Here is a 24,844-nt window from a genome sequence, read left to right as displayed (position 1 = left end):
ACTGCAGAAAAAAACCCACTCCTTTCAACGTTTTTTCCAAACGACGGGCCGTCAAATTCCGCAGGATCCATCTTCCTCATCTCCCCTTCTCCACACAGCCCCTCATCTCCCCACAGCCCCTCATCATCCTCATCTCCCCTTCTCCACACAGCCCCTCATCATCCTCATCTCCCCTTCTCCACACAACCCCTCATCATCCTCATCTCTCCTTCTCCATACATCTCTCATTGTCCTCATCTACACAGCCCCTCATCTTCTTCATCTCCCCTTCTCGACACAGCCCCTCATCTCCCCATAGTGCCTCATCATCCTCGTCTCCCCTTCCCCCACACAGCCCCTCATCATCTTCATCTCCCCTTCTCCACACAGCCCCTCATCATCCTCATCTACCCTTCTCCATACAATCTCTCATCTTCCTCATCTCCATCCAGCCCCTCATCTCCCCTTCTCCACACAGCCCTTCATCTTCCTCATCTCCCCACAGCGCCTCATCCTCGTCTCCCTTCTCCACACAGCCCCTCATCATCCTCGTCTCCCCTTCTCTATACAGCCCCTCATCATCCTTGCCTCCCCTTCTCCATACAGCCCCTCATCATCCTCCTCTCCCCTTCTCCACGTAGCCCCTCATCATCCTCATCTCCCCTTCTCCATATAGCCCCTCATCCTCATCTCCCCTTCTCCATACAATTCCTCCTCATCTTCTTCATCTCCACACAGCCCCTCATCTTCATCTCCCGTTCTCCACACAGCCCCTCATCTTCCTCATCTCCCCACAGCGCCTCATCCTCGTCTCCCTTCTCCACACAGCCCCTCATCATCCTCGTCTCCCCTTCTCTATACAGCCCCTCATCATCCTTGCCTCCTCTTCTCCATACAGCCCCTCATCATCCTCATCTCCCCTTCTCCACGTAGCCCCTCATCATCCTCGTCTCCCCTTCTCCATATAGCCCCTCATCCTCATCTCCCCTTCTCCATACAATTCCTCCTCATCTTCTTCATCTCCACACAGCCCCTCATCTTCATCTCCCGTTCTCCACACAGCCCCTCATCTTCCTCATCTGCCCACAGTGCCTCAACATCCTCGTCTCCCCATCTCCATACAGCCCCTCATCATCCTCATCTTCCCTTCTCCATACAGCCACCCATCATCCTCATCTATGTTACTTTGCCGCAAAATACATCCATTCCCCAGTCATCATTCCCATCTGCACACAGCTCCATGATACAGCTCCTCCGCCCTCTCCAGCACAACAGGGCTTCCTGCTATGTCTTCGCTGGACTGACGGACAGACGGAGGCCCCGCTTCTTCCGGTGATATACGGTAATTCCCTCAAAAAATAAACTCCGTTCTAGATACTACCGTGTCACAGCTCTGCCCTGGAGCAGGCCGCAGCGTCGTTACCATGGCAGCGGTTACCATGGGTCCTGTTACTAGGAGACCATAAACAATGGCCGTGCTAAAGCCTGGACTCCGCAGATACTGTACCTCAGTCAGTGCTGCAGCCGGGCGCGGCGGACGCAGGTGGCGAGGACATCACTGCAGGTCAGATACTAGCCATGCCCGGCTCGGGTGTTGTATGAGCGCCATGGCAGCGGGACACCAAAGCATGCTGGGACATGTAGTCTTCGGAATCCTGGCTGTCTATACAGGGGCGTGATAGTGACTCTCAGCCTAGAGCCCCGTTACCGGCAGACCGGCGTTATTATACTCCGGCCCTGATATAATCCTCTTCATACAAGTAAACTTTCTGCAGTGCGAGAGCCTCAAGCAGCCCACCAGTGTCCTGACCGAGGGCAGACCCCCCCATCTCATCGTGACCACAGCACTGGTCCTATCGTGATACAAACCCTATGTGTGAGGTCAGATCATGACCTGCAGGGATTATAATAGAGGGATGATGGCTGGGGCAGATTAGAGTAGGCTGTTGTATCAGTCAGAGAGGGTATAGTGCAATAACAGTGTGTTATTATATGAAAGCACATCACTCAGCCATTGTCTGCCAAATATTAATATGCATAGTAATAGATGGAGGGAAATCTCACCCTGATTGGTAGGAACAGAGAAACAAGCTATCGCTTATTTTCCTAAAGTAAAAGCACTGAGGAATAGTAGTGATGGGCAGTGGGGGATGTTAGGAATAGTAGTGATGAGTGGGGGGGGGGTGGATGTTAAGAATAGTAGTGATTGGTGGGGGGGGGTGGATGTTAGGAATAGTAGTGATGGGCGGTGGGAGATGTTAGGAATAGTAGTGATGAGCAGTGGGGATGGATGTTAGGAATAGTATTGATAGGTAGTGAGAGATGTTAGGAATAGTAGTGATGGGTGGTGGGGATGGATGTTAGGAATAGTAGTGATGGGCGGTGGGAGATGTTAGGAATAGTAGTGATTGGTGGTGGGGGATGATAGGAATAGTAGTGATGAGTAGTGGGGATGGATGTTAGGAATAGTAGTGATGGGAGGTGGGAGATGTTAGGAATAGTGGTGATGGGTGGTGGGGATGTTAGGAATAGTAGTGATTGGTGGTGGGGGATGGTAGGAATAGTAGTGATGGGAGGTGGGGGATGTTAGGAATAGTAGTGATGGGTGGTGGGGATGGATGTTAGAAATAGTAGTGGTTGGAGGTGGGGATGTTAGGAATAGTAGTGATTGGTGGTGGGGGATGATAGGAATAGTAGTGATGGGAGGTGGGGATGGATGATAGGAATAGTAGTGGTGGGAGGTGGGGGATGTTAGGAATAGTAGTGGTGGGAGGTGGGGGATGTTAGGAATAGTAGTGGTGGGTGGGGGGATATTAGGAATAAGGCCTCTTTCACATGTCCATGTCTCCCTGGTATGTGTGGTGACAGTTTTCACACGTACCGGAGACACACACACGTAGACCCATTCGATCTGTGCACATTATTATTATTATTATTTATATAGCACCATTAATTCCATGGTGCTGTACATGAGAAAGGGGTTACATACACAGTTACAGATATCGTTTACAGTAAACAAATTTACAGTGACAGACTGGTACAGAGGGGAGAGGACCCTGTCCTTGCAGACTTACATTCTATGGGATAATGGGGAAGAGACAGAAGGTCGAGGGTGCGGCAGCTCTGGTGGTGGTGAGTCGGGTGGTGGTGAGGCGGCAGCTTCGGTGATGGTGAGGCGGCAGAATGGTTATTGCAAGCTTTCCTGAAGAGATGGGTTTTCAGGTTCCATCTGAAGGATCCGAGGGTGGTGGATAATCGGACATGTTGAGGCGTGGAATTCCAGAGGATGGGGGATATCCGGGAGAAATCTTGGAGGCGGTTGTGTGAGGAACGAATAAGTGTGGAGGAGAGTAGAAGGTCTTGGGAGGATCGGAGATTACATGAGGGAAGATATTGGGAGATTAGTTCAGAGGTATAGGGAGGGGACAGGTAGATCAGTGTTAGTAGTTTGAACTGGATTCGTTGGGGAATTGAGAGCCAGTGGAGGGAATTGCAGGGGAGTAGTGAGGAGAGAGGTGGAATAGCTGGGCAGCAGAGTTGAGGACAGACTGGAGCGGTGCAAGGGAGTTAGCGGGGCGGCCACAGATGAGGGTGTTGGAGTAATCGAGGCGGGAGATGATGAGGGCATGCACAAGAGTTTTGGTAGATTGTGGGCTGAGGAAGGGACGGATTCTGGCAATATTTTTGAGTTGGAGGCGACAGGAGGTGGCAAGAGTTTGGACATGCGGTTTGAAGGACAGGGCAGAGTCGAGAGTTACCCCGAGGCAGTGGATTTCAGGTGCGGGAGAGCGTGATGCCTTTTACCATAATAGATAGATCAGGTAGGGGGGATACGTGAGATGGGGGAAAGATGATGAGTTCGGTTTTGTCTACATTGAGTTTTAGCAAGCGAGAGGTGAAGAAGGAGGATATGGCTGACAGACACTCCGGGATTCTGGACAGCAGAGAGGTGACATCTGGGCCAGAAAGGTAGATCTGAGTGTTGTCCGCATACAAGTGGTACTGGAAGCCATGGGACTTTATGAGTTGTCCTAGGCCAAGGGTATAGATGGAAAAAAGTAGGGTCCCCAGGACAGAGCCTTGAGCAACAGAGAGAGGGTGGGATGAGGAGGTAGTGTGGGAGTGGGAGATGCTGAATGTGCGGTCGCAAAGGTATGAGGCAATCCAGGACAGGGCAAGGCCTTTGATGTCAGGGGAAGAAAGAATCTGTAGCAGTAGGTAGTGGTCGACTGTGTCGAAAGCAGAGGACAGGTCGAGAAGGAGGAGGATGGAGAACTGTCTGTTAGCTTTGGCTGTAAGTCATTAGTAATTTTTGTCAGTGCAGTTTCGGTGGAGTGGTGGGTGCAGAAGCCAGATTGGAGGCATGTCCGTGTGTTTCCACAGACCGTGTGTCCGTGTGCCCCACACATAGACATGTCCTTTTTTTTTAACCGTCAACACGGACAGCAAAACATCCCGCACATGTGCACATGGAGAACATACATTGATGTCATCTGTGTGACACGCATCGGCAGCGGGGAAGAAGCGATACAGTAAGCGCTGTTCCCTGGCGGCAGGTGCAGAAGACGTCTCTCATCATTCCCCCCTGCTCATCCAGCGATCATCGCGAGCAGAGGAGAATGATGAAAGTCATATTAAAGTCCGAACAATGACAGCAGGTGGGGGCTTTTGGGACTCTTACCCCATCATCCGACACCTGCTGCCACTAATAACTGTGACAGGAGCAGATGATCGGGGTATTCCTCAGCTGCCGCCTGCAATCTAATGAAATAAATTAATGAAAATGACTGAATGTTATTTCCCCCCTATTTTCTTGAACCAACTAGGCAAAACTCACAGCTGGGGGCTGCAACCCTCAGCTGTCAGCTTCAGCAAGGTTGGTATCAAGAATAGAGGGGTGCCCACACTGTTTTTTTAATTATGTAAATAATAAAAAAAAAACGACGTGGGGTCCCCCTCATTTTTGACAACCAGCCTTGCTAAAGCTCACAGCCGGGGGCTATTATTCTCAGGCTGGTGAGGGGCAATTGATACAGGCTCCCCAGCCTAAAAGCAGCAGCCCGCAACTGCCCAGAAAAGGCACATCTATTAGATGCTTAAATTCTGGCACTTTGCCCGGCTCTTCCCACTTGCCCTGTAGCGGTGGCAAGTGAGTTTCATATTTGTGGGGTTGGTGTCACCTTTGTATTGTCAGGTGACATCAAGCCCACGGCGTAGTAATGGAGAGGCGTCTATAAGACACCTATCCATTACTAACCCTATAGGTATATGATATAAAGACACAGCCAGAATAAAATCCTTTAATTGAAAAAATGACACAGACTCCTTTATTAATCTCAATTAAACCATACTTACTGCAACACCTAATTCCCTAATGCCCTCGATCTCCTGTAATAAAAGTAAAATAAAAAAACAACAATATACCCATACTTGTCCGTCGTCGTGTCCCACGCTGTAATCCATGTCTGGGAGCTAAATAGTTTTCAACTTGGATGGTGCCAAGATGTGACTGTCCTGGCTGAAAATCACTGGTGAATGAGATCCTGAGAGCACAGCATCATTCACCAGCGGTGACATCATGACTGGCATTTTCCCACAGTCCTGAGGTCACCGCAGTTCAGCCCGGCCTCGATGATGTCACCGCTGATGAATGATGCTGCTCTCTCAGCAGCTCATTCACTAGTGGTTTTCAGCCGGGACAGTCGCATCTTGGCACCGTCCAAGTTGAAAACTATATAGCCCCCAGATATGGATTACAGCATGGTACAGAACGTCGGACAGGTATGGTATATTGTTGTGTTTTTATTTTACTTTTATTACAGGAGATCGAGGGCGTCGGGGAATTAGGTGTTGCAGTAAGTATGGTTTAATTGAGATTAATAAAGGAGTCTGTGTCATTTTTTCAATTATAGGATTTTATTCTGGCTGTGTCTTTATTTATCATATAACTATAGGATTAGTAATGGAGAGGTGTCTTATAGACGCCTCTCCATTACTAAGCCGTGGGTTTGATGTCACCTGACAATAGAAAGGTGACATCAACCCCACATATATGAACTACACTTGCTACCGCTACAGGGCAAGTGGGAAGAGCCTGGAAAGCACCAGAATAGGGGCATCTAATAGATGTGCCTTTTCTGGGCAGCTGCGGGCTGCTGTTTTTAGGCTGGGGGGCCAATGTCAATGGCCCCTCACCAGCCTGAGAATACTAGCCCCCAGCTGTGAGCTTTAGCAAGGCTGGTTGTCAAAAATGGGGGGAACCCCACGCCGTTTTTTAAAATTATTTATTTAAATAATTTAAAAAAACAGCATGGGGACCCCTCTATTCTTGATAACCAACCTTGCAGAAGCTGACAGCTGAGAGTTGCAGCCCCCAGCTGTGAGTTTTGCCTGGTTGGTTCAAGTAAATAAGGAGGAACCCACGCCGGATTTTTCATTCATTTATTTCGTTAGATCGCAGGTGGCAGCAGAGGAATATCCCGATCGTCTGCACCTACTGTCACTGTTATTAGCGACAGCAGGTGTCAGTTGATGGGGGTAATAGTCCCAAAAAACCCCACCTGCTGTCATCGTTCAGACAACATTCTCCTCTGCTCGAGAGTAGGGGAGAATGATAAGAGCCGTCTTCAGCACCCACTTCCAGGGAACAGCGCTTACTGTAGTGCTTTTCCTCCGGCTGCCCTCCGTGTGATGGGTGGTGGAGGATGTTATGAATAGTAGTGATGGTAGGTGGGGATGTTACAAATAGTAGTGATGGGACATGGGCGATGCTAAGGATTCTGCCTTATTTTGGGTTATAATTGGAACTGTGTACTGAGCAGGTTAAAGGACAAGCAAAAGGCAATAATCTGTATCTCCGGCCCTTGTGAAAAGCTCTACAATGTACTGTTTGTGTACAGTATATATATATATATATATATATATATATATATACGCAAAGGAACAAACCGAATTAAAGAGTCCAGAAGGTGAAGAATAAAAGGTATATCTTTATTTGTATACTGTGTGGTCTGTAGACAGCTGCCCGTCATGTGGCTCCAGCAGAATTCCCATGGGACCACACAAGGGACCACCAGAATATAGTGCAGCCCTCTGATTGAGCTTCACTTCAGCGCTTACCCCCTAAACCAGTGTTAGTAGGGTATCGGTACCAGGGCTGTATGTGACGTACTGCTGCGCTGGTGAAGGGTACAGACATGGAGCCCCCCAGTCCCCTAATTCCCCCACTGTCCACTCTTTCTTTCATGTTATGAGCGGCTGGAATCTAGACGATTGCCATCAGACACAAATTACAGATACATGACCAAGTAGTAAGGGTTATTAGGCTGAATGCTGTGTACAGGTCCAGTGGCTGTGGACACAGTGGTTCCGCATTTGCATCAGGACGCTCCTCGTACATACAGTGAGTGTCGCTATAGCCCACCATTCACCTGCTGGAAGTCAGAGGGGTCTGTCTGGCCTCTGTTGTAGCACTCGCTGCCTTACCGGGGGCCACTGCAAAATAGGGACAGACGGAAGGGACAATGACCACAGGATGACATTATTATATGGTTGTCGCCTGTTCCCATAAGACACACAGGTCTGGACGGGCGCCGTAGACACATTGTTAAAGAATTCTGTGGTCTAGACTCTTTACAATGGAATGTGGTCACAACTTTTTCGAAAGCTGAAAAATGCATATAAGAAAAACCAGTTTTGTTTTATTTTAATGTTGTTTTGTGTATGGGGCATTTTCTTTCTGCTTCAATGACTCCGTGGTAAAATTTAGATTTTGTTTTCAAGCAGAGACACGTAAAGAACAGACATGTTGCTTTTTTCCTACATTAGTATATATCACCATGGGCATTATTTGCGCGGTTTCCCGTTGAGATGAATAAGACTTTTTTTGGTGGATTTCGGAGCACGATGAGCTCTAAAATCCACATCCCAAAGTCCTTGTGAGCGGACCCTCAGAGCTGGGTGAGTTTTTTCAGCCCAAGTGATTTGCAAAAAATCATGGAAACTTGTCAGTTTTTGTTTAGAATCACCGATCAAAATCCATACGGGAAGCCTCAAAGTCAGGGATGATGTGGATGGAAGTGACTTTCCTCGCTGACGTTACAACATGGAGGGGGCAGGGATAGCACGGTTCATGTTGTCACTAATTAATGGTGTCGGTTTCGCTCTGAAATCCTTTGGTTGCCGGTGTGGACGCTGCTGCTCTTTGTGTTGAGCCATGTTGCTACGCGCCTTTTTGCTTCTTGAGTGAATGTGGTGAATACAGTTTGTTTTAGTAACAGCCGTACAGATTTCCTGGTAACCGGGGACACATAGTCTGGTGACGATGCTGGATACCGGCACTGGGATTGTAGCATGCGCTCCACACTGATTTGTGCTGGGATGGAGGGACGCACGATTTATATGCTGTATATATATAAAGCATGACAATAACCGCAGAAATTCGTCATAGCGGTATTGGGCAGGTAATCTGCAGACCACCTTGTGCAGGCACTGTGCCCTGAAAACCAGGAGCAGGACCCCATCTGTTATATGTAGTCATGGTCTGCCTATGGCAACGGACATTAATGGTGCTTTATTCCTTGTATGTCCTGATCAGAGCAGATTGCTGCATACAAGGTGAAAGCAAAGGACGGATCCCCATTATGTCTCAGGATAACCCCCTATACTCAACACAGACCACCCAGTGGGTCCGTAGGGCTGTCCCTGATTCTTCCCGTTAGGGCATAATTAAATGGGTTGTCAGGTTGTAATTTATTGATTGGTGGGGGATCTGACAACTGGGACTCGCGCCAATTCTCTTTTTCCGACAGCCCCTATAGAACTGATTGGCGATCAGGTTTGTGCACTGCTGCCGTTTTCTGCCTTTCTTTGCTGGTCCCAGTGGTTGGACACCCCAGTTCAATAAGTTATCACAAGTGATGAGCGAACGTGCTGGTATAAGGTGTTATCTGAGCATGCTCTGTGCTAACCCAGTGTCTTTGACTTGATCGCATAATATGTTCAAGTCCTTACGGCTGCATGTCTCCTGGCTGTTACACAGCCTCAACACATGCAGGGATTGCCTGTTTGTTAGACAGCTGCGAGACATGCAGCTGCGGGGACTCGAACGTGTTATTCTAGCACGCTACTGTTAGAGTTGTCCCTTAGTTGGACAACCCCTTCCTAAGGCCGGTTTCACACGTCAGTGGCTCCGGTATGTGAGGTGACAGTTTCCTCACGTACCGGAGACACTGACACGCGTAGACCCATAAAAATCAATGCATCTGTTCAGATGTCATTGATTTTTTGCAGACCGTGTCTCCGTGTGCCAAAGACGGAGACATGTCAGTGTTCGTGGGAGCGCCCGGATTACACGGACCCAATAGAGTCAATGGGTCCGTGTAAAACACGGACCTCACACGGACGTTCTCCGTCTGGGGTACGTGTGCGTGCAGGAGACAGCGCTACAGTAAGCGCTGTCCCCCCCACTGGTGCTGAAGCCGCGATTCATATGTTCCCTGCAGCAGCGTTTGCTGCAGAGAAAATATGAATAATAGTGTTTAAAATAAAGACCTATGTGTCCGCCGCCCCCCCCACCCCCTGTGCGCCCCCCCGCTGTCCTGAAAATACTCACACATAGATCTTTATTTTAAACACTATTCTTCATATTTTCTCTGCAGCAAACGCTGCTGCAGGGAACATATGAATCCGCGATGCAGGGTACCACACGCGTGGGTACCACACGCTCCGTGTGGTACCCACTCGCCATACGGGCAGCACACGTGTGCCGCACGTATGGCCTACGTGAGTTCCCAGGCACACGGACACGGATAACTCCGGTACCGATTTATTCCGGTACCGGAATTATCTGGACGTGTGGGACAGCCCTAAAGGGAATCTGTCAGCAGGAATTCAAGCCCCCAAACTATTTACAGGCACATGTAGCTCTTTCACAGACATGTCCAGCAATTAGTGATGAGTGAATATACTCGTTACTCGTGATTTCCCCAGCATGCTCGGGTGACCTCCGAGTATTTTTTAGTGCTCGGAGATTTAGTTTTCTTCGCCACAGCTGAATGATTTCCATCTGTTAGCCAGCATAAGTACATGTGGGGGTTGTCTGGTTGCTAGGGAATCCCCACATGTAATCAAGCTGGCTAACAGATGTAAATCATTCAGCTGAGGTGAGGAAAACTAAATTTCCGAGCACTAAAAATACTCGGAGGACCCCCGAGCATGCTCGGGAAATCTCGAGTAACGAGTATATTCGCACATCACTACCAGCAATACTTTTACATGGCCAGACTGTTCCATTATTACTAAGAAATCAGCATTTGAATTGATTTGCAAATGAGGCTGAAGAACTATGGAAGATGTGAAACCTCTGTCACTCCAGCTCTATTCCCCACCCAGTGTCGCCTCCTCCTGCTTGACTGACAGCTCCTTTGCCTGAAGTCACACATACATAGAGGTTATTAGTAAAGCAGGAGGAGGCGATGCTGAGTGAAGAATAGAGCTGGAGTGACAGAGGCATTAGATCTACAGCCTCAGTTGAATATCAATGCAAACACTGCTTTATTAGTAAAAGAGGAACGGAACATCTCCTGACAAAGGAGCGTGAAACCGCTTTGGGGCTGGGAACACACGGCTCAGTAGTGTGTGTGCATATACAGTATTTACTCAGCACTTTTGCATATTATAATATTTGTGCTTTAGCCTGCAAACCATGAATATTATTCACTGTACATATTTTTAAATACGTGCATTACTATATGTGGCCGTTTTGTGATCCCAGTTTTTTAGTTGTCATTTTAATTATTTTAATTAATAAGTGTTCTTGTTTATCTCAGACATCGTTTTGACTGTCACTATGTGTAAATCTGCACATTTGTGGTGTATACATATATTATATACAGTTACAATCTTTATTACCATTAGTATGTTCTTATTTAGGTTGTTTTTTCTTGTATCTTTAATCCCTTTAAATGATATCAGCGCTAGGTCTGCCATCGATTGTGAACATTGTTATGCCACATCAGCACTGCAGTCTGTCAGTAGCAGCTGATGGGTTGCAGCGCTCGAACAGTGTCTGTGTGGGAGGTGAGTATAATTTTTTTTTTTTGCTCATGGGGGACTACAGCATTTAACAAGGGAATGTCCAAGAAGGGGAAAACCAATCTAATACTAGGGCCAGAAAACAGCATAAATCTACACCAGGGCTGCTTCATCTGCAGTTTTCTGCATGAGTACATATAAAATTTGCCTTGTGCCAAAATGTTGCTAGATCATTGCTGACTTTTTTGGGCTCGTTCTATACCAATTTTTTTTTCATAGAGTGGCACAATACATCAATAGTAATAAATGTGGGCCAAAAACCTGTCTAATAAGAAAATTGTCCTTGTTGCCCATATCAACCAATCACAGCCAGGCTTTCATTTATAAAATGGGTAGTGGGAAGTGAAAGCTACACTGTCATTGGTTGCTATAGGCAACAAAGGCAGTTTTTCTGTTGGACGGTTTTCCTGAATCTCCCCTTTTTAAAGGTATTCCTATATCCATATCTATACTAAACATCTTGAGCCACTGTACATATGACAGAGAATATTATAAGCAATGTCATACAATAATAAAACCAAGATAGTTCTTTCTACAACAACAATAATACATTAAAGTGAAATTCCCTTATAGGCATCAACAGCAGAATACACTCTAAGCCCCTTGTCTTCTGATGAAGCCATTAGTGGCGAAACATGTTAGGATGGAGGGGAGGGGTCTTGTGTTTTAGGTCTTAACCATTGTGGTGGCTGTCCCTGGCGCTAGTACCGCCGACACGCCACCAACATAACTATTGAGGTACAGCGCTCTCAATTCTGAAACATCCACCCATTAGGGACGTGGTCCACCAATATTATTTTAATAATTTAATTAGGGTAACATTTTTCTGTCCATTTGAACAAATGTATATGTAACAGCAGAATACAGTCAGTGTGGATGGCAGCCTGTATTCTGTGAATAAAAAGAGCATAAATGCTGTCACCAAGTCCATCGACGTTCATCTGTTTGATTCCTGACTGAAAATCATAGTTAGGGTTTGTGCACAAGTTATGTATTGGTTGTGGACATTTCTGCACCACAAACATGTCAGGAAAAACGCACTGTAAAATATTCATGTTTTTACCACGTTTTTTCCAAGCATTAGAATCGGTGAAAAACGCTGAGGCCATGTTTACACGCTCAGTATTTGGTCAGTTTTTTACCTCAGTATGTGTAAGCCAAAACCAGGAGAGGAACAATCAGAGGAAAAATATAATAGAAACACGTCACCACTTCAGTATTTCTCACCCACTCCTGGTTTTGGCGTATAAATACTGAGGTAAAATACTGATCAAATACTGCTAGTGTGAACATGGCCTGATATAATTGACATGCTGCAGATTTGTAACAGCTTCAAATCTGCAAGGAAAAAATAAGCAGCGTGTGCATGAGACCTCAGGAATCTCATTCACTTTGCTAGTACTGCGAAATTCTTGTGTTATGGTGGTAAAACGAGACAAAAGCGCAGCAAATACTTAATGGATGCACATACCCTAAGGCCTCATTCAGACATCACGTATGAGAAGAATGGACCGATTATTTTGATCAAATTGTGGTCCGAGTGTCATCAGTTTTTCTCGTACATGGAGAAAACAAAAAGTCCTTCTCCTATGTGACAGTCAGTGAAAATTGGACCGCACTCTGATGGCATCCGTGTACAGTGGGTTTTTTTTGTTTTTTTTCACGGACCTATAGACTTGCATTACCGATTTTGATCCGACCCTTGGATCAATATCGGACAAGTCTTCCACGGATGGAGCAGGCTGTGAAAAATCTTGGACATGTAAATGGATCCTTTGACTATCACAGGAGCTATCCCTAAAAAAATAGGGATAATACTCGAACGCAAAAATTTGACCTCTGAATGAGCCCTAAAACTGTCTATACCACCAGCTTGAAAGAAAATTGGAATACACGTGTGCCAAATCATACTCGTTATACTGTTATTAGTAGCTAAACTTTTTCTAGAACATTTCTAGTAATATAGCTAGTCCCTCGGTAATGGTGAGGTGTATTATAGAGTGCTGTACATTAGGGAGCTGAGTGACCAGACATGTGTTTTACTCTCTTTTCCAGCCGTTCTCCATCCCTGTGTATGGTTGTGGCAATCCAGCATTAGTACATCATGACTACTGAGGTGCAGATCGGCCCTTGGAGACCACACAGGCCACGGGGGCCAATTGCAGCTTTATACAGCAGCCCAGGACCTAAGTACGCATTACCGGGGAACACAGGTAAATTCCTCCTGTGTATATAGGGTATTATCACAATTAGGCCAAGAATACATAGGGCCATGTTTATCAATGTATTTTCGCCTTTTTATGCATTGTACTCCGCAATAATGTCTTATTTGCTGTGTGATATATACACTGCTCAAAAAAATAAAGGGAACACTTAAACAACAGAATATAACTCCAAGTACATCAAACTTCTGTGAAATCAAACTGTCCACTTAGGAAGCAACACTGATTGACAATCAATTTCACATGTTGCGCAAATGGAATAGACAACAGATGGAAATTATTGGCAATTATCAAGACACCCTCAATAAAGGAGTGGTTTTGCAGGTGGGGACCACAGACCACGTCTCGGTACCTATGCTTTCTGGCTGATGTTTTGGTCACTTTTGAATGTTGGTTGTGCTTTCACACTCGTGGTAGCATGAGACGGACTCTACAACCCACACAAATGGCTCAGATAGTGCAGCCCATCCTGGATGGCACGTCATTGTGAGCTGTGGCAAGGTTTGCTGTGTCTGTCAGCGTAGTGTCCAGAGGCTGGAGGTGCTACCAGGAGACAGGCCAGTACATCAGGAGACGTGGAGGGGGCCGTAGGAGAGCAACAACCCAGCAGCAGGACCACTACCTCAGCCTTTGTGCAAGGAGGAACAGGAGGAGCACTGCCAGAGCCCTGCAAAATGACCACCAGCATGCCACAAATGTGCATGTGTCTGCACAAATGGTTAGAAACTGACTCCATTATGTCTGAGTGCCCGACGTCCACAGAGGGGGGTTGTGCTCACAACCCAACACCATACAGGACTCTTGCCACAGAACACCAGGATTGGCAAATTCGCCACTGGCTCTTCACAGATAAAAGCAGGTTCACACCGAGCACATGTGACAGACGTGACAGAGGCTGGAGATGCCATGGAGAGCGATCTGCTGCCTGCAACATCCTTCAGTATGACCGGTTTGGCAGTGGGTCAGTAATGGTGTGGGGTGGCATTTCTTTGGAGGGCCGCACAGCCCTCCATGTGCTCGCCAGAGGTAGCCTGACTGCCATTAGGTACCGAGATGAGATCCTCAGACCCCTTGTGAGACCATATGCTGGTGTGGTTGGCCCTGGGTTCCTCCTAATGCAGGACAATGCCAGACCTCATGTGGCTGGAGTGTGTCAGCAGTTCCTGCAAGATGAAGGCATTGAAACTATGGACTGGCTCGCCCGTTCCCCAGACCTAAATCCGATTGAACACATCTGGGACATCATGTCTCGCTCCATCCACCAATGTCACGTTGCACCACAGACTGTCCAGGAGTTGGCGGATGCTTTAGTCCAGATCTGGGAGGAGATCCCTCTGGAGAACATCCGCCGCCTCATCAGTAGCATGCCCAGGCGTTGTAGGGAGGTCATACAGGCATGTGGAGGCCACACACACTACTGAGCATCATTTCCTTGTAATAAGGCATTTCCACTGAAGATGGATCAGCCTGTAACTTCGTTTTCCACTTTGATTTTGAGCATCATTCCAACTTCAGACCTCCGTGGGATATTAGTTGTGATTTACGTTGATCATTTTTAGGTTTTATTGTTCTCAACACATTCCACTATGTAATGAATAAAGATTTACAACTGGAATATTTAATTCAGTGATATCTAGGATGTGGAATTTTAGTGTTCCCTTTATTTTTTTGAGCAGTGTATATTAACCATTTGTATCAACATTTAAATCTATTTTCAAGTTAAGTTGCAAAAATTGAGTGAAAAACAGACATGATTTAAATTGTTTATTGTGATAAGTTTGTATTTAATTGGAGGCTTGCAGCCATCTAAAAATACAAAAACAGGTGTTACTCACCCTTCCTAGGTCCAGAGATGCATTTCCAGCATTGCCCGTCTTTAGTTACAAGCCACAGCGATGACGTCACGACTTCTATGCACAAAACCGCTGTAACCAATTACTAGTCTCAGCGACTCAGCCATTGTAGATGGCACAAACCGCTGAGCCCAATGAGTCTGTCAAGGTCACGGAAGCTGTAACTGTGTAATTGTACATTGTATATACCTGGCCATCGATACAGCTGACAATAGCTCATCAGTGAGGGTACCGAGCTTCAGACTCGCACTGTATGACCTATCCAAGGATATATCATCAATAACAACGTAGTGGACAAGCCCTTTAACCTTTTATAAATGTGGGCAATGCCAATTTCCCCAATATCGCCTGATATCAGAGAGAATATGACGGTGAAATAAAAATTAAGACCCATGTATCACGAAAAAACAAAAAAAACAAAAATTACTTCAATATCTGTACAAGCTCTTTAACCCATTACTTGCCAAATTAGCAATTTTCATTTTTTTTTTTTAATGACAGATTTTTAATGATTTGGGTCCTAATGAATCAGAAACATAATTTGCTAAATTTTTTCAAGTACGGATTTTTCAGAAAAGGGCATCCCAATATTCAATTAAAAATGACAATGACATGATTTCCTATTTTGAAAACATTCATTTTAGGCTACTTTCACACTTCCGTCTTCTTGGCTCCGTCGCAATCCGTCGTTATGGGCAAAAAACGGATCCTGCAAATGTGCTTGTAGGATGCGTTTTTTGCCCATAGACTTGTATTAGCGACGGATCGCGACGGATGGGCACACGTCGTATCCGTCTTGCGACGGATCCGTCGTGTTTTGGCGGTCGCGACGCACAAAAAAAGTTCAATTTAAAGTTTTTTTGTGCGACGTGTCCGCCATTTCCATCCGCGCATGCGCGGCCGAAACTCCGCCCCCTCCTCCCCGCTCATCACAATGGGCAGTGGATGTGTTGTAAAATTGTGCTAAATTTAGCACAACGTCCGTCAGGCCGACGGTTTGCGACGGCCCCTTACCAACGGAAGTGTGAAAGTAGCCTTACAAACACAGCACAAAAAAATTGGACCTAATTATAAAAATTATAACATCTTAGTTGCTAGAAGCTAAAGATTAGGCGTCCCAAAAAAAGGACATTGGTAGATAATGGGTTAAACCACAAAATGTGCTTGGTCAAGAACAATGGGAAAAGGTCCAGTCTTGAACTGGTTAAAAAATAATTTCTTCAGCTTATGGGTAGGTTGATCTTTTTCCTACACAATCTTTTATGTGAAGGTTTATATAGGAGAGTACATGGTGGACTGAGAAGCCTGCTCTTCTTAGGTGTTTGCTACACCTGGTGCTAATGCACCAAGTTGGCAGAGAGCCGCAAGCCACGCAATATGGGCCTGCGAGCCACAGATTGGGGACCCTGCTCCATGAGTAGGTGATACATGTATTTCGTGGGAAAACCTCCGTTCCTTGTCTTCAGAATGTTATGTACCCCCTATATTTTACCCATACAGGCTTTGTACAGCATGATCCATCTAAATATCGAGCACCGGCATACAGCTTTGGAAGTCGGCGCTTCAAGTTTGTTGATGACTGTTCTCCGGGCCCAGGGTACTTGGTGCCAGCTAACATCACCATGAGGGGAAAAGATGGCACACCTGCATATTCTCTCTATGGCAGACCCAGGGATCTCAATATGTTCCAGACTCCAGGACCAGGTATAGACTCTGCCCAAATAGTGACTGATTTAATAGAGGTTCAGAATTTGTACAGTAATATGTCTAGAGAGGTACCCTCACCCCCCTCCCTCCATCCCCCCTAAAATAAGGTGCATGCTTTCAATTTAAGGTCCATTTTGAGCACTGCTGGTATGCATCCTACAGAACAGTATAGGTCAGATGGACACGTGCCCTGGGCAGCTTGATAGAGTGGCATCTACATATACCCCTACTACATGGTATTATCACCTGCAGCCCCATGGAGCTTTTACTGCTGTCACATCGGCAGGGTGCAGTTATATATTAGGTCACCTGATTTTACCTATGCTAGGTATATTAGATGTATTTATGCCTCACTCACAAGGTGCTGGCGTAGTGGGAAAGGGCCATAACTCAACATGCCCCACATTGTACTCAAATTTTACACCAAAATTTGGTCTATGTAAACTAGCCAAGAAGTGGCCTAGTTAGACAGGAGTGATTAATAATGTGTTGTCTAGTGTGAGCCATGTTATGTCTTTGGGGCATTTAGTCTACTTTTAGGCCCTTTCTGGCACTATTTGTAAATGTGCCCTATTGTTCCTTTCTGTCACAGCCACATTACCTCATCTGTTTGCAGATCGATGTGATAAATGTCTTTGGCTACAGAATACAATGTCCTTGTAGTGTACAATATGATTTCTACTTTAGGGGTGTTGTATAACATTAAAAAAGAAAGGGTGTCCGAATGGGGCTGACCCGCAGTACCAGACATGGCCCATAAACAAGAGTGGCGTGCTCTCTGGACAATAAGCAAAACTTTTTTATTGGCAGCACGTTCTAAAATGTCAAAAGAAAATGTACTTACCTCTTTAATCCTTTGCTGATTTAACACAGATTTTCTAGTGATCCTTCGCCGGTCTACAGGCTATTAGCGCCAACGCGCTGCACTAGCCCATGGCCACGGTCGTCAATCAGGGACTTCACTGCTCACGTTCTGCATTTATCAGCGGTGCTCCCAATAGTACAACATGTGACCATTGAGGCCACTAAATGCCTACTGCAGGTACATGCTCATGTGGCATGTCATTGCCAGCTACCAAATCATCCGTGCTGGATTGGCCGTTGGAATTTAAAGGGAACCTCTCACCATTTTTGTGTCATACCAGCTAAAAATATCATCAACTGTGTCATCTTCATCGCTTTGAGAAATTTTGCACCTGCGCAAAGTGTCTCGCGCATGCGCAGTAAGCTTTGCCCAACTGCGCGCAAAACCGAAAAGCAGAAGTGCTCATGTGCCAGACAGACCTGATTAGAATACAGGCGCGGGAGAAATCAAAAGAGGTTTTTCAAGGCTATACATGGGGAGTCAGGGGGTTACATGAATATTTAGGGAATGCAGCGCAGACGCTGAGTAAGATGATATTTTTAGCTGGTATGACAAAAATGGTGACAGGTTCCCTTTAAGAGACTAATGCATCATACTTTGTTATTTTTGAACATTTGCTGCTCCTCTTTTTTAACTGCTTTGACAACCATCTTAAGCGAAATCCGTACATCCAACCTACACTCAACCTGGTTGTGTATTTAGCGTCTGTGACGACTATGTCAGCTGTATATCCTAGGCCTCCTTCACACGTGTGTATAAAACACATATGTGTAAAACCAGTACCGGTGTCATTCGTGTGTCCCTTTTTACCATCAGTGTCATCCGTGTGTCCCTTCTTACCATCAGTGTCTCTTTACCATCAGTGTTTCATCTGTGTGTCCCTTTTTACCAGTGTGTCATCAGTGTGTCCCTTTTTACCATTAGTGTGCCATCTGTGTGTCCCTTCTAACCGTCAGTTTCATCCGTGTGTCCCTTTTGACCATAAGTGTCATACATGTGTCTCTTTTTACCATCAGTGTCATCCGCGTGTCCCTTTTTACCATCAGTGTGTCATCCGTGTGTCCCTTCTTACCATCAGTGTGTCATCCGTGCGTCCCTTATCGTCAGTGTCATCCGTGTCCCTTTTTACCATCAGTGTCATCCGTGCGTCCCTTTTTACCATAAGTCATCCGTGTGTCCCTTTTTTTACCATCAGTGTGTCATCCGCGTGTCCCTTTTTACCATCAGTGTGTCATCCGTGTCCCTTCTTACCATCAGTGTGTCATCAGTGTTCCTTTTTACCATCAGTGTGTCCCTTTTTACCATCAGTGTCATCCGTGTCCCTTTTTACCATCAGTGTCATCCGTGTCCCTTTTTACCATCAGTGTGTCATCCGTGTCCCTTCTTACCATCAGTGTGTCATCAGTGTGTCCCTTTTCACCATCAGTTTGTCATCCGTGTCCCTTCTTACCATCAGTGTGTCATCCGCGTGTCCCTTTTTTTACCATCAGTGTGTCATCCGCGTGTCCCTTTTTACCATCAGTGTCATTAGTGTGTTCCTTTTTACCATCAGTGTGTCCCTTTTTACCATCAGTGTGTCATACGTGTCCCTTTTTACCATCAGTGTCATCCGTGTCCCTTTTTACCATCAGTGTGTCATCAGTGTGTCCCTTTTCACCATCAGTTTGTCATCCGTGTCCCTTCTTACCATCAGTGTGTCCCTTCTTACCATCAGTGTGTCATCAGTGTGTCCCTTTTTACCATGTTTGTCATCCGCATGTTCCTTTTTACCATCACTGTCATCCGTGTCCCTTTTTTACCATCAGTGTATAATCCGTGTGTCCCTTTTTACCATCACTGTGTCATCCGTGTCCCTTCTTACCATCAGCGTGTCATCCGTGTATCCTTACCATCAATGTGTCCCTTTTTACCATGTGTCATCCGCGTGTCCCTTCTTACCATCAGTGTGTCATCCGTGTGTCCCTTTTTATCATCAGTGTGTCATCCATGTCCCTTTTGACCATCAGTGTGTCCCTTCTTACCAGTGTCATCCGCGTGTCCCTTTTTACCATCAGTGTGTCATCCGTGTGTCCCTTTTTACCATTAGGGTATGTTTCCAAGTTCATTAAACGCTGCGTGTTTGACGCTGCGTAGAGCCGCAGCATCAAACACGCAGCGTCCAGAGGTTACAGCATAGTGGAGGGGATTTTATCAAATCCCGTCTCCACTATGCGTGGTAATACGCACCCGGCGGCCCTGCGATTCCGGACATGCGGCGCGTCTTTTAAGATCGCAGCATGTCCGTTTACCTTGCGGCGACGCTGCAAGGTAAAACACAGGGCCCTATGTGTGGGGTGCGATGATGCCAGATGTGTGCAATGAACACATCCGGCATCATCGCGTCACAGAAAGGGGCGGAGCTTAGGGCGGAGCAGGTTTGCCGCTCCGTCCAAACCGCCGGCCATCCTGAAGGTGGACACGTACCCTCAGTGTGTCATCAGCGTGTCCCTTTTTACCATCAGTGTGTCATCCGTATGTCCCTTTTTACCATCACTGTCATCTGTGTCCCTTTTTACCATCAGTATGTCATCCGTATGTCCCTTTTTACCATCAGTGTCATCCGTGTCCCTTTTTACCATAAGTGTCATCCGCGTGTCCCTTTTTATCATCACTGTCATTCGTGTCCCTTTTTACCATAAGTGTCATCAGCGTGTCCCTTTTTACCATCAGTGTGTCATCCGTGTATCCTTTTTACCATCAGTGTGTCATCAGTGTTTTTCTGGTATAGATAAATAAATTATAAAGCTTCTCCTATACTTTGCAATGTTAAACACGGACTGTACACTGGTACCATCCCGTGTCCTGTGAATTGGTATAGAATGCACAGGAATGTTTTAGTTTATGCTCAATGTTATCATACTAACACTTCTGTCTGTGTCTCCACATAGGCAGCTACTCTCCTGAGCGTGCTGGGAAGTCAGCCTATCGATCAGCACCGATTTATTCATTAGGAGCAAGAACTAAGACATTCAACAATGACCAAACTCCAGGTAAACGTGCAGGCCACCAGCATATCTGTCTTATCAAGTCACACTTTGTGCAAAATAGAAAGCAATGTTATATACTTTGTAAGTTCACATTTCTTATGCATGCTCAAGTCAAAGGGGTACCCAAAATGTGGTTATAGCATATATAGTGAAACTTTGGCTTCCAGTTCTTGACTGTTTCATACAGCCCGAGCCATAAGCAGCATAATTTCTGGCCCTAATGTAGCCTGAATCATGCCAGCATAAATCTAGGCAGGCTTCTTCATTACAGATTATGTTTGCACTGAAGTGCTGTGACATTTCAGAAACAATATAGCCTAAGAAGGAGCCAGCCTTGAGGAGAAGTACCCGCCAAGTGATTCTCCACACTCAGCTTTTTGTGATTGAGAGCTCACTCCCCATTTGTGTAACAAGTAAGAGATCCATCAATCCAGCTAAACTAAGCCTAGAATCATAGGATGGTAGAGTTGGAAGGGACATTCGGGGTCATCGTGTCCAACCCCCTGCTCAAAGCAGGATTCACTAAACCATCTCAGACTGATGTCTATCCAGCCTCTGTTTGAAGCCGTCCATTGAAGGAGAACTCACCACCTCACTAACTATAGGACGTTGCCATCTCTTTTTCTGTATGCTTTCCATTGCCTCTATCAGACCGCATACATATAGTAATTCTACGGTAGCACAGGTCATGTGTTGTATCTCCCCAGGTCCAGCGGCATACCTGCTTCCATCAGTGCTGGGACCAAGAATTGTTAATAGATCATCAGCACCAAACTACTCCATGACTGGAAGGAGCAAAATCGGAAGCTTCCATGAAGATTTGCAAAAAGTGAGTATCTGTCTTATTAACACATAGCAAACAGGTCTCAGTTATCCCATGTTAACATTGTTCTCTGGCCCTGTATTTCTTTTAGACACCAGGTCCAGGAACATATCGTGTGATTGATCCAATAACATACAAATACAAACCTCCTCAATACAGTATGACCGCCAGGAACTCCCTGCCTGGAGATACCACACAGAAGCCAGGACCTGGGGCCTACAGTCCCGAAAAGGTAATCATGAGACTCCAGATTCACTTTAGAGTCATGGAAGGGGCCACAGTGGTAGTACTATTACTTTTCATAGTTGTCACACTGTTCCATTTACTCCAATGGGACAATTCTATAACACCCTGCAGCGCCACTACTCAGCAAACATTGGAGATGCCTTCAAAATAACTGATCGGTGAACGTGCAGAGAGTCAGACCCCTGCTGATCTCATATTGATGGCTTATCACGATAGCCCATCCATATTCTGACACTAGAAAAAAACGCTGTAGCTGTATACAGAAGTCACAATGTCAGCACATAGCAGCATGGTGTGGCACAGTTTACTACGTAGTAGACACAACTCCAAAAACAACACAAGCAACTTACCCTGCTGCTAATATTAGGCCTGCATGATGCTAATGTTGCTGTTTACCGCAATCTTAAAGGACCACTACACCGATATTGACCTATATTGATGTTATCAATATCCGATTGATGTGGTGCCGACTCTAGGCAGCTGGTAGGGGCTCCGTCAGTAGCCGGATGTAAACAGTGAGATGTAGTGGAGCACCCCCAACGCTCCATCATTGTTTAGCGCCCACTCTCGGGTACTGCACCTCAGCTCCATTCCCACTACTGCATTGCTGAGTCACACTATTAGGTGACCACTCTCAGGTACTGCACCTCCGGTCACACTATTAGTGGCCACACTTGGGTACTGCACCCCAGCTACATTCTCACTACTGCACTGCTCAGTCACACTAGTTAGTGGCCGCTCTTGGGTACTGCACCTCCAGTCACACTAGTTAGTGGCCGCTCTTGGGTACTGCACTTCCAGTCACACTATTTAGTGGCCACTTTTGGGCACTACACCCCAGCTACATTCCCACTGCTGCGCTACTCAGTTACACTATTCAGTGGCCGCTCTTGGGTACTGCACTTCCAGTCACACTATTTAGTGGCCACTTTTGGGCACTACACCCCAGCTACATTCCCACTACTGCGCTACTCAGTCACACTATTCAGTGGTCGCTCTTGGGTACTGCACCTCCAGTCACACTATTTAGAGGCCGCTCTTGGGTACTGCATCTCCAGTCACACTAGTTAGTGGCTGCTCTTGGGTACTGCACCTCCAGTCACACTAGTTAGTGGCCGCTCTTGGGTACTGCATCTCCAGTCACACTAGTTAGTGGCTGCTCTTGGGTACTGCACCTCCAGTAACACTAGTTAGTGGCCGCTCTTAGGTACTGCACCTCCAGTCACACTATTTAGTGGCCACTTTTGGGCACTACACCCCAGCTACATTCCCACTACTGCGCTACTCAGTCACACTATTCAGTGGCCGCTCTTGGGTACTGCACCTCCAGTAATACTAGTTAGTGGCCGCTCTTGGGTACTGCACTTCCAGTCACACTATTTAGTGGCCACTTTTGGGCACTACACCCCAGCTACATTCCCACTACTGCGCTACTCAGTCACACTATTCAGTGGCCACTCTTGGGTACTGCACCTCCAGTCACATTATTTAGTGGCCGCTCTTGGGTACTGCACCTCCAGTCACACTATTTAGTGGCCGCTCTTGGGTACTGCACCTCTAGTCACACTATTTAGTGGCCGCTCTTGGGTACTGCACCTCCAGTCACACTATTTAGTGGCCGCTCTTGGGTACTGCACCTCCAGTCACACTATTTAGTGGCCGCTTTTGGGTACTGCACCTCCAGTCACACTATTTAGTGGCCGCTTTTGGGTACTGCACGTCCAGTCACACTATTAGTGGCCGCTTTCAGGTACTGCACCTCCAGTCACACTATTAGTGGCCGCTCTTGGGTACTGCACCTGCAATTATACTATTAGTGAATGGTCTTGCTCTTGTGTACTGTGGTATGCCAGGTGCTGGTCTCCATCTATCTGATATTATCAACCTATTCTAAGGCTGGCTCATAAACACAGATTTTGTTTTATGGAGAAGTTCCTCTAAGTGCTTTTCAATCAGTAAATAAAAGACTTTCCATGATTGCGCCCAATTCAAAAATACCATAAGAGCATGAGAGAAAGGCTTTGCTGCCATTTAATTAAACACTGATCCTAACCTAAGCCTGTATTGGTTATTTCCCTCTAGGTTGTCTTGTCCCGGCCTCAAGCACCTAACTTTTCCTTTGGAATCCGACACTCGGAATATGTTGCTCCCTTGATTGTGGAAGTAGCAGATTAACAAGTGGATGAAAATCAGACCAGCGGGGACCTACCTTCATAACCAGTGGGGGACAATGGCTATAAACATATAGTCACTTCAGATGCAAACATATTGGTCTGATTATACTTTGTTGTTAGGTCACTGGGGATGCGATTACAAAAACAAACATATTTTGCTGGTGAAGTTGTGATTGTTAAAGCAAAAAACACAAAAATTATTATTCAGAACTAGGGATCATACACTTTTAGAAATAGACTAAAGCAGATCATGCCAATTGCATCACATGGAATATTTTTTTAACAATCTATGGATTTTGCCATGGATTATAACCTGTCTTTGTGTTTGCTAGAAATGAATGATGTCTGGCAACCATTTATCTGTATCCTTCTATTAAAATACCATGCACGTCTTGACAGGTTCAATACTTGTCTATGGTGTCATGTGAAATAACAGCTATCCTATATTTGGCCAATCAAAGGTGAGTGACTGTCAGCTTTCCTAGGACCACTCGTTTCACAATAATTCAGCTGTCTCAGCAGGCTTATTATCAACTGATGAATGAGCAAAGTGCTTGTTCATTGGTTAATGATTTTTAAGCTTGCTTAAAAAAAAAAAGTCATCATTCTCGGCAGCATATTGTAAAGTGAACCTGTGCAGCGGAGAACAATGATAGCCAATGTGTACAGAATGATCAATTACTGATCGTGCTGTGCACATCAGAAGCATGGTCAGCTTAAGTAAACAGGTTATTCAGCCAGCACTGATCACCAAACATGATCAACAGTTGTTTAACACTACAAGTGGGTAGCATAAATGCACCTTAAGGGTACTGTCACACTCTGCAACTTTCCAACGATCACGACCAGCGATAC

The 24,844-nt window shown here is 46.0% G+C and overlaps 1 protein-coding gene across 2 annotated transcripts; it reads left to right on the top strand.

Annotated features, from left to right (window-relative positions):
* Positions 1 to 1,405: 1,405 nt before the first annotated feature.
* CIMAP1B (ciliary microtubule associated protein 1B) lies at positions 1,406 to 24,346 on the top strand. Of its 2 annotated transcripts, none has more exons than XM_077264310.1 (7): positions 1,406 to 1,543; positions 13,129 to 13,286; positions 16,649 to 16,852; positions 20,648 to 20,749; positions 21,454 to 21,575; positions 21,661 to 21,801; positions 23,898 to 24,346. In XM_077264310.1, the coding sequence occupies exons 2-7, from the start codon at positions 13,178 to 13,180 to the stop codon at positions 23,988 to 23,990; spliced, it is 771 nt and encodes a 256-aa protein (XP_077120425.1). In that variant the 5' UTR covers positions 1,406 to 1,543; positions 13,129 to 13,177; the 3' UTR covers positions 23,991 to 24,346. The 2 variants fall into 2 exon arrangements, with proteins under 2 accessions (XP_077120425.1, XP_077120426.1); XM_077264311.1 differs by lacking the exon at positions 1,406 to 1,543 and adding an exon at positions 11,443 to 11,501 and having other exon boundaries at positions 23,898 to 24,122.
* The last annotated feature ends 498 nt before the right edge of the window (positions 24,347 to 24,844 follow it).

The sequence above is a fragment of the Ranitomeya variabilis genome, chromosome 5 (genome assembly GCF_051348905.1).
Source record: "Ranitomeya variabilis isolate aRanVar5 chromosome 5, aRanVar5.hap1, whole genome shotgun sequence".
In the NCBI taxonomy this organism is placed as follows: domain Eukaryota; kingdom Metazoa; phylum Chordata; class Amphibia; order Anura; family Dendrobatidae; genus Ranitomeya; species Ranitomeya variabilis.
This window is presented reverse-complemented; position numbering and strand designations above follow the sequence as displayed.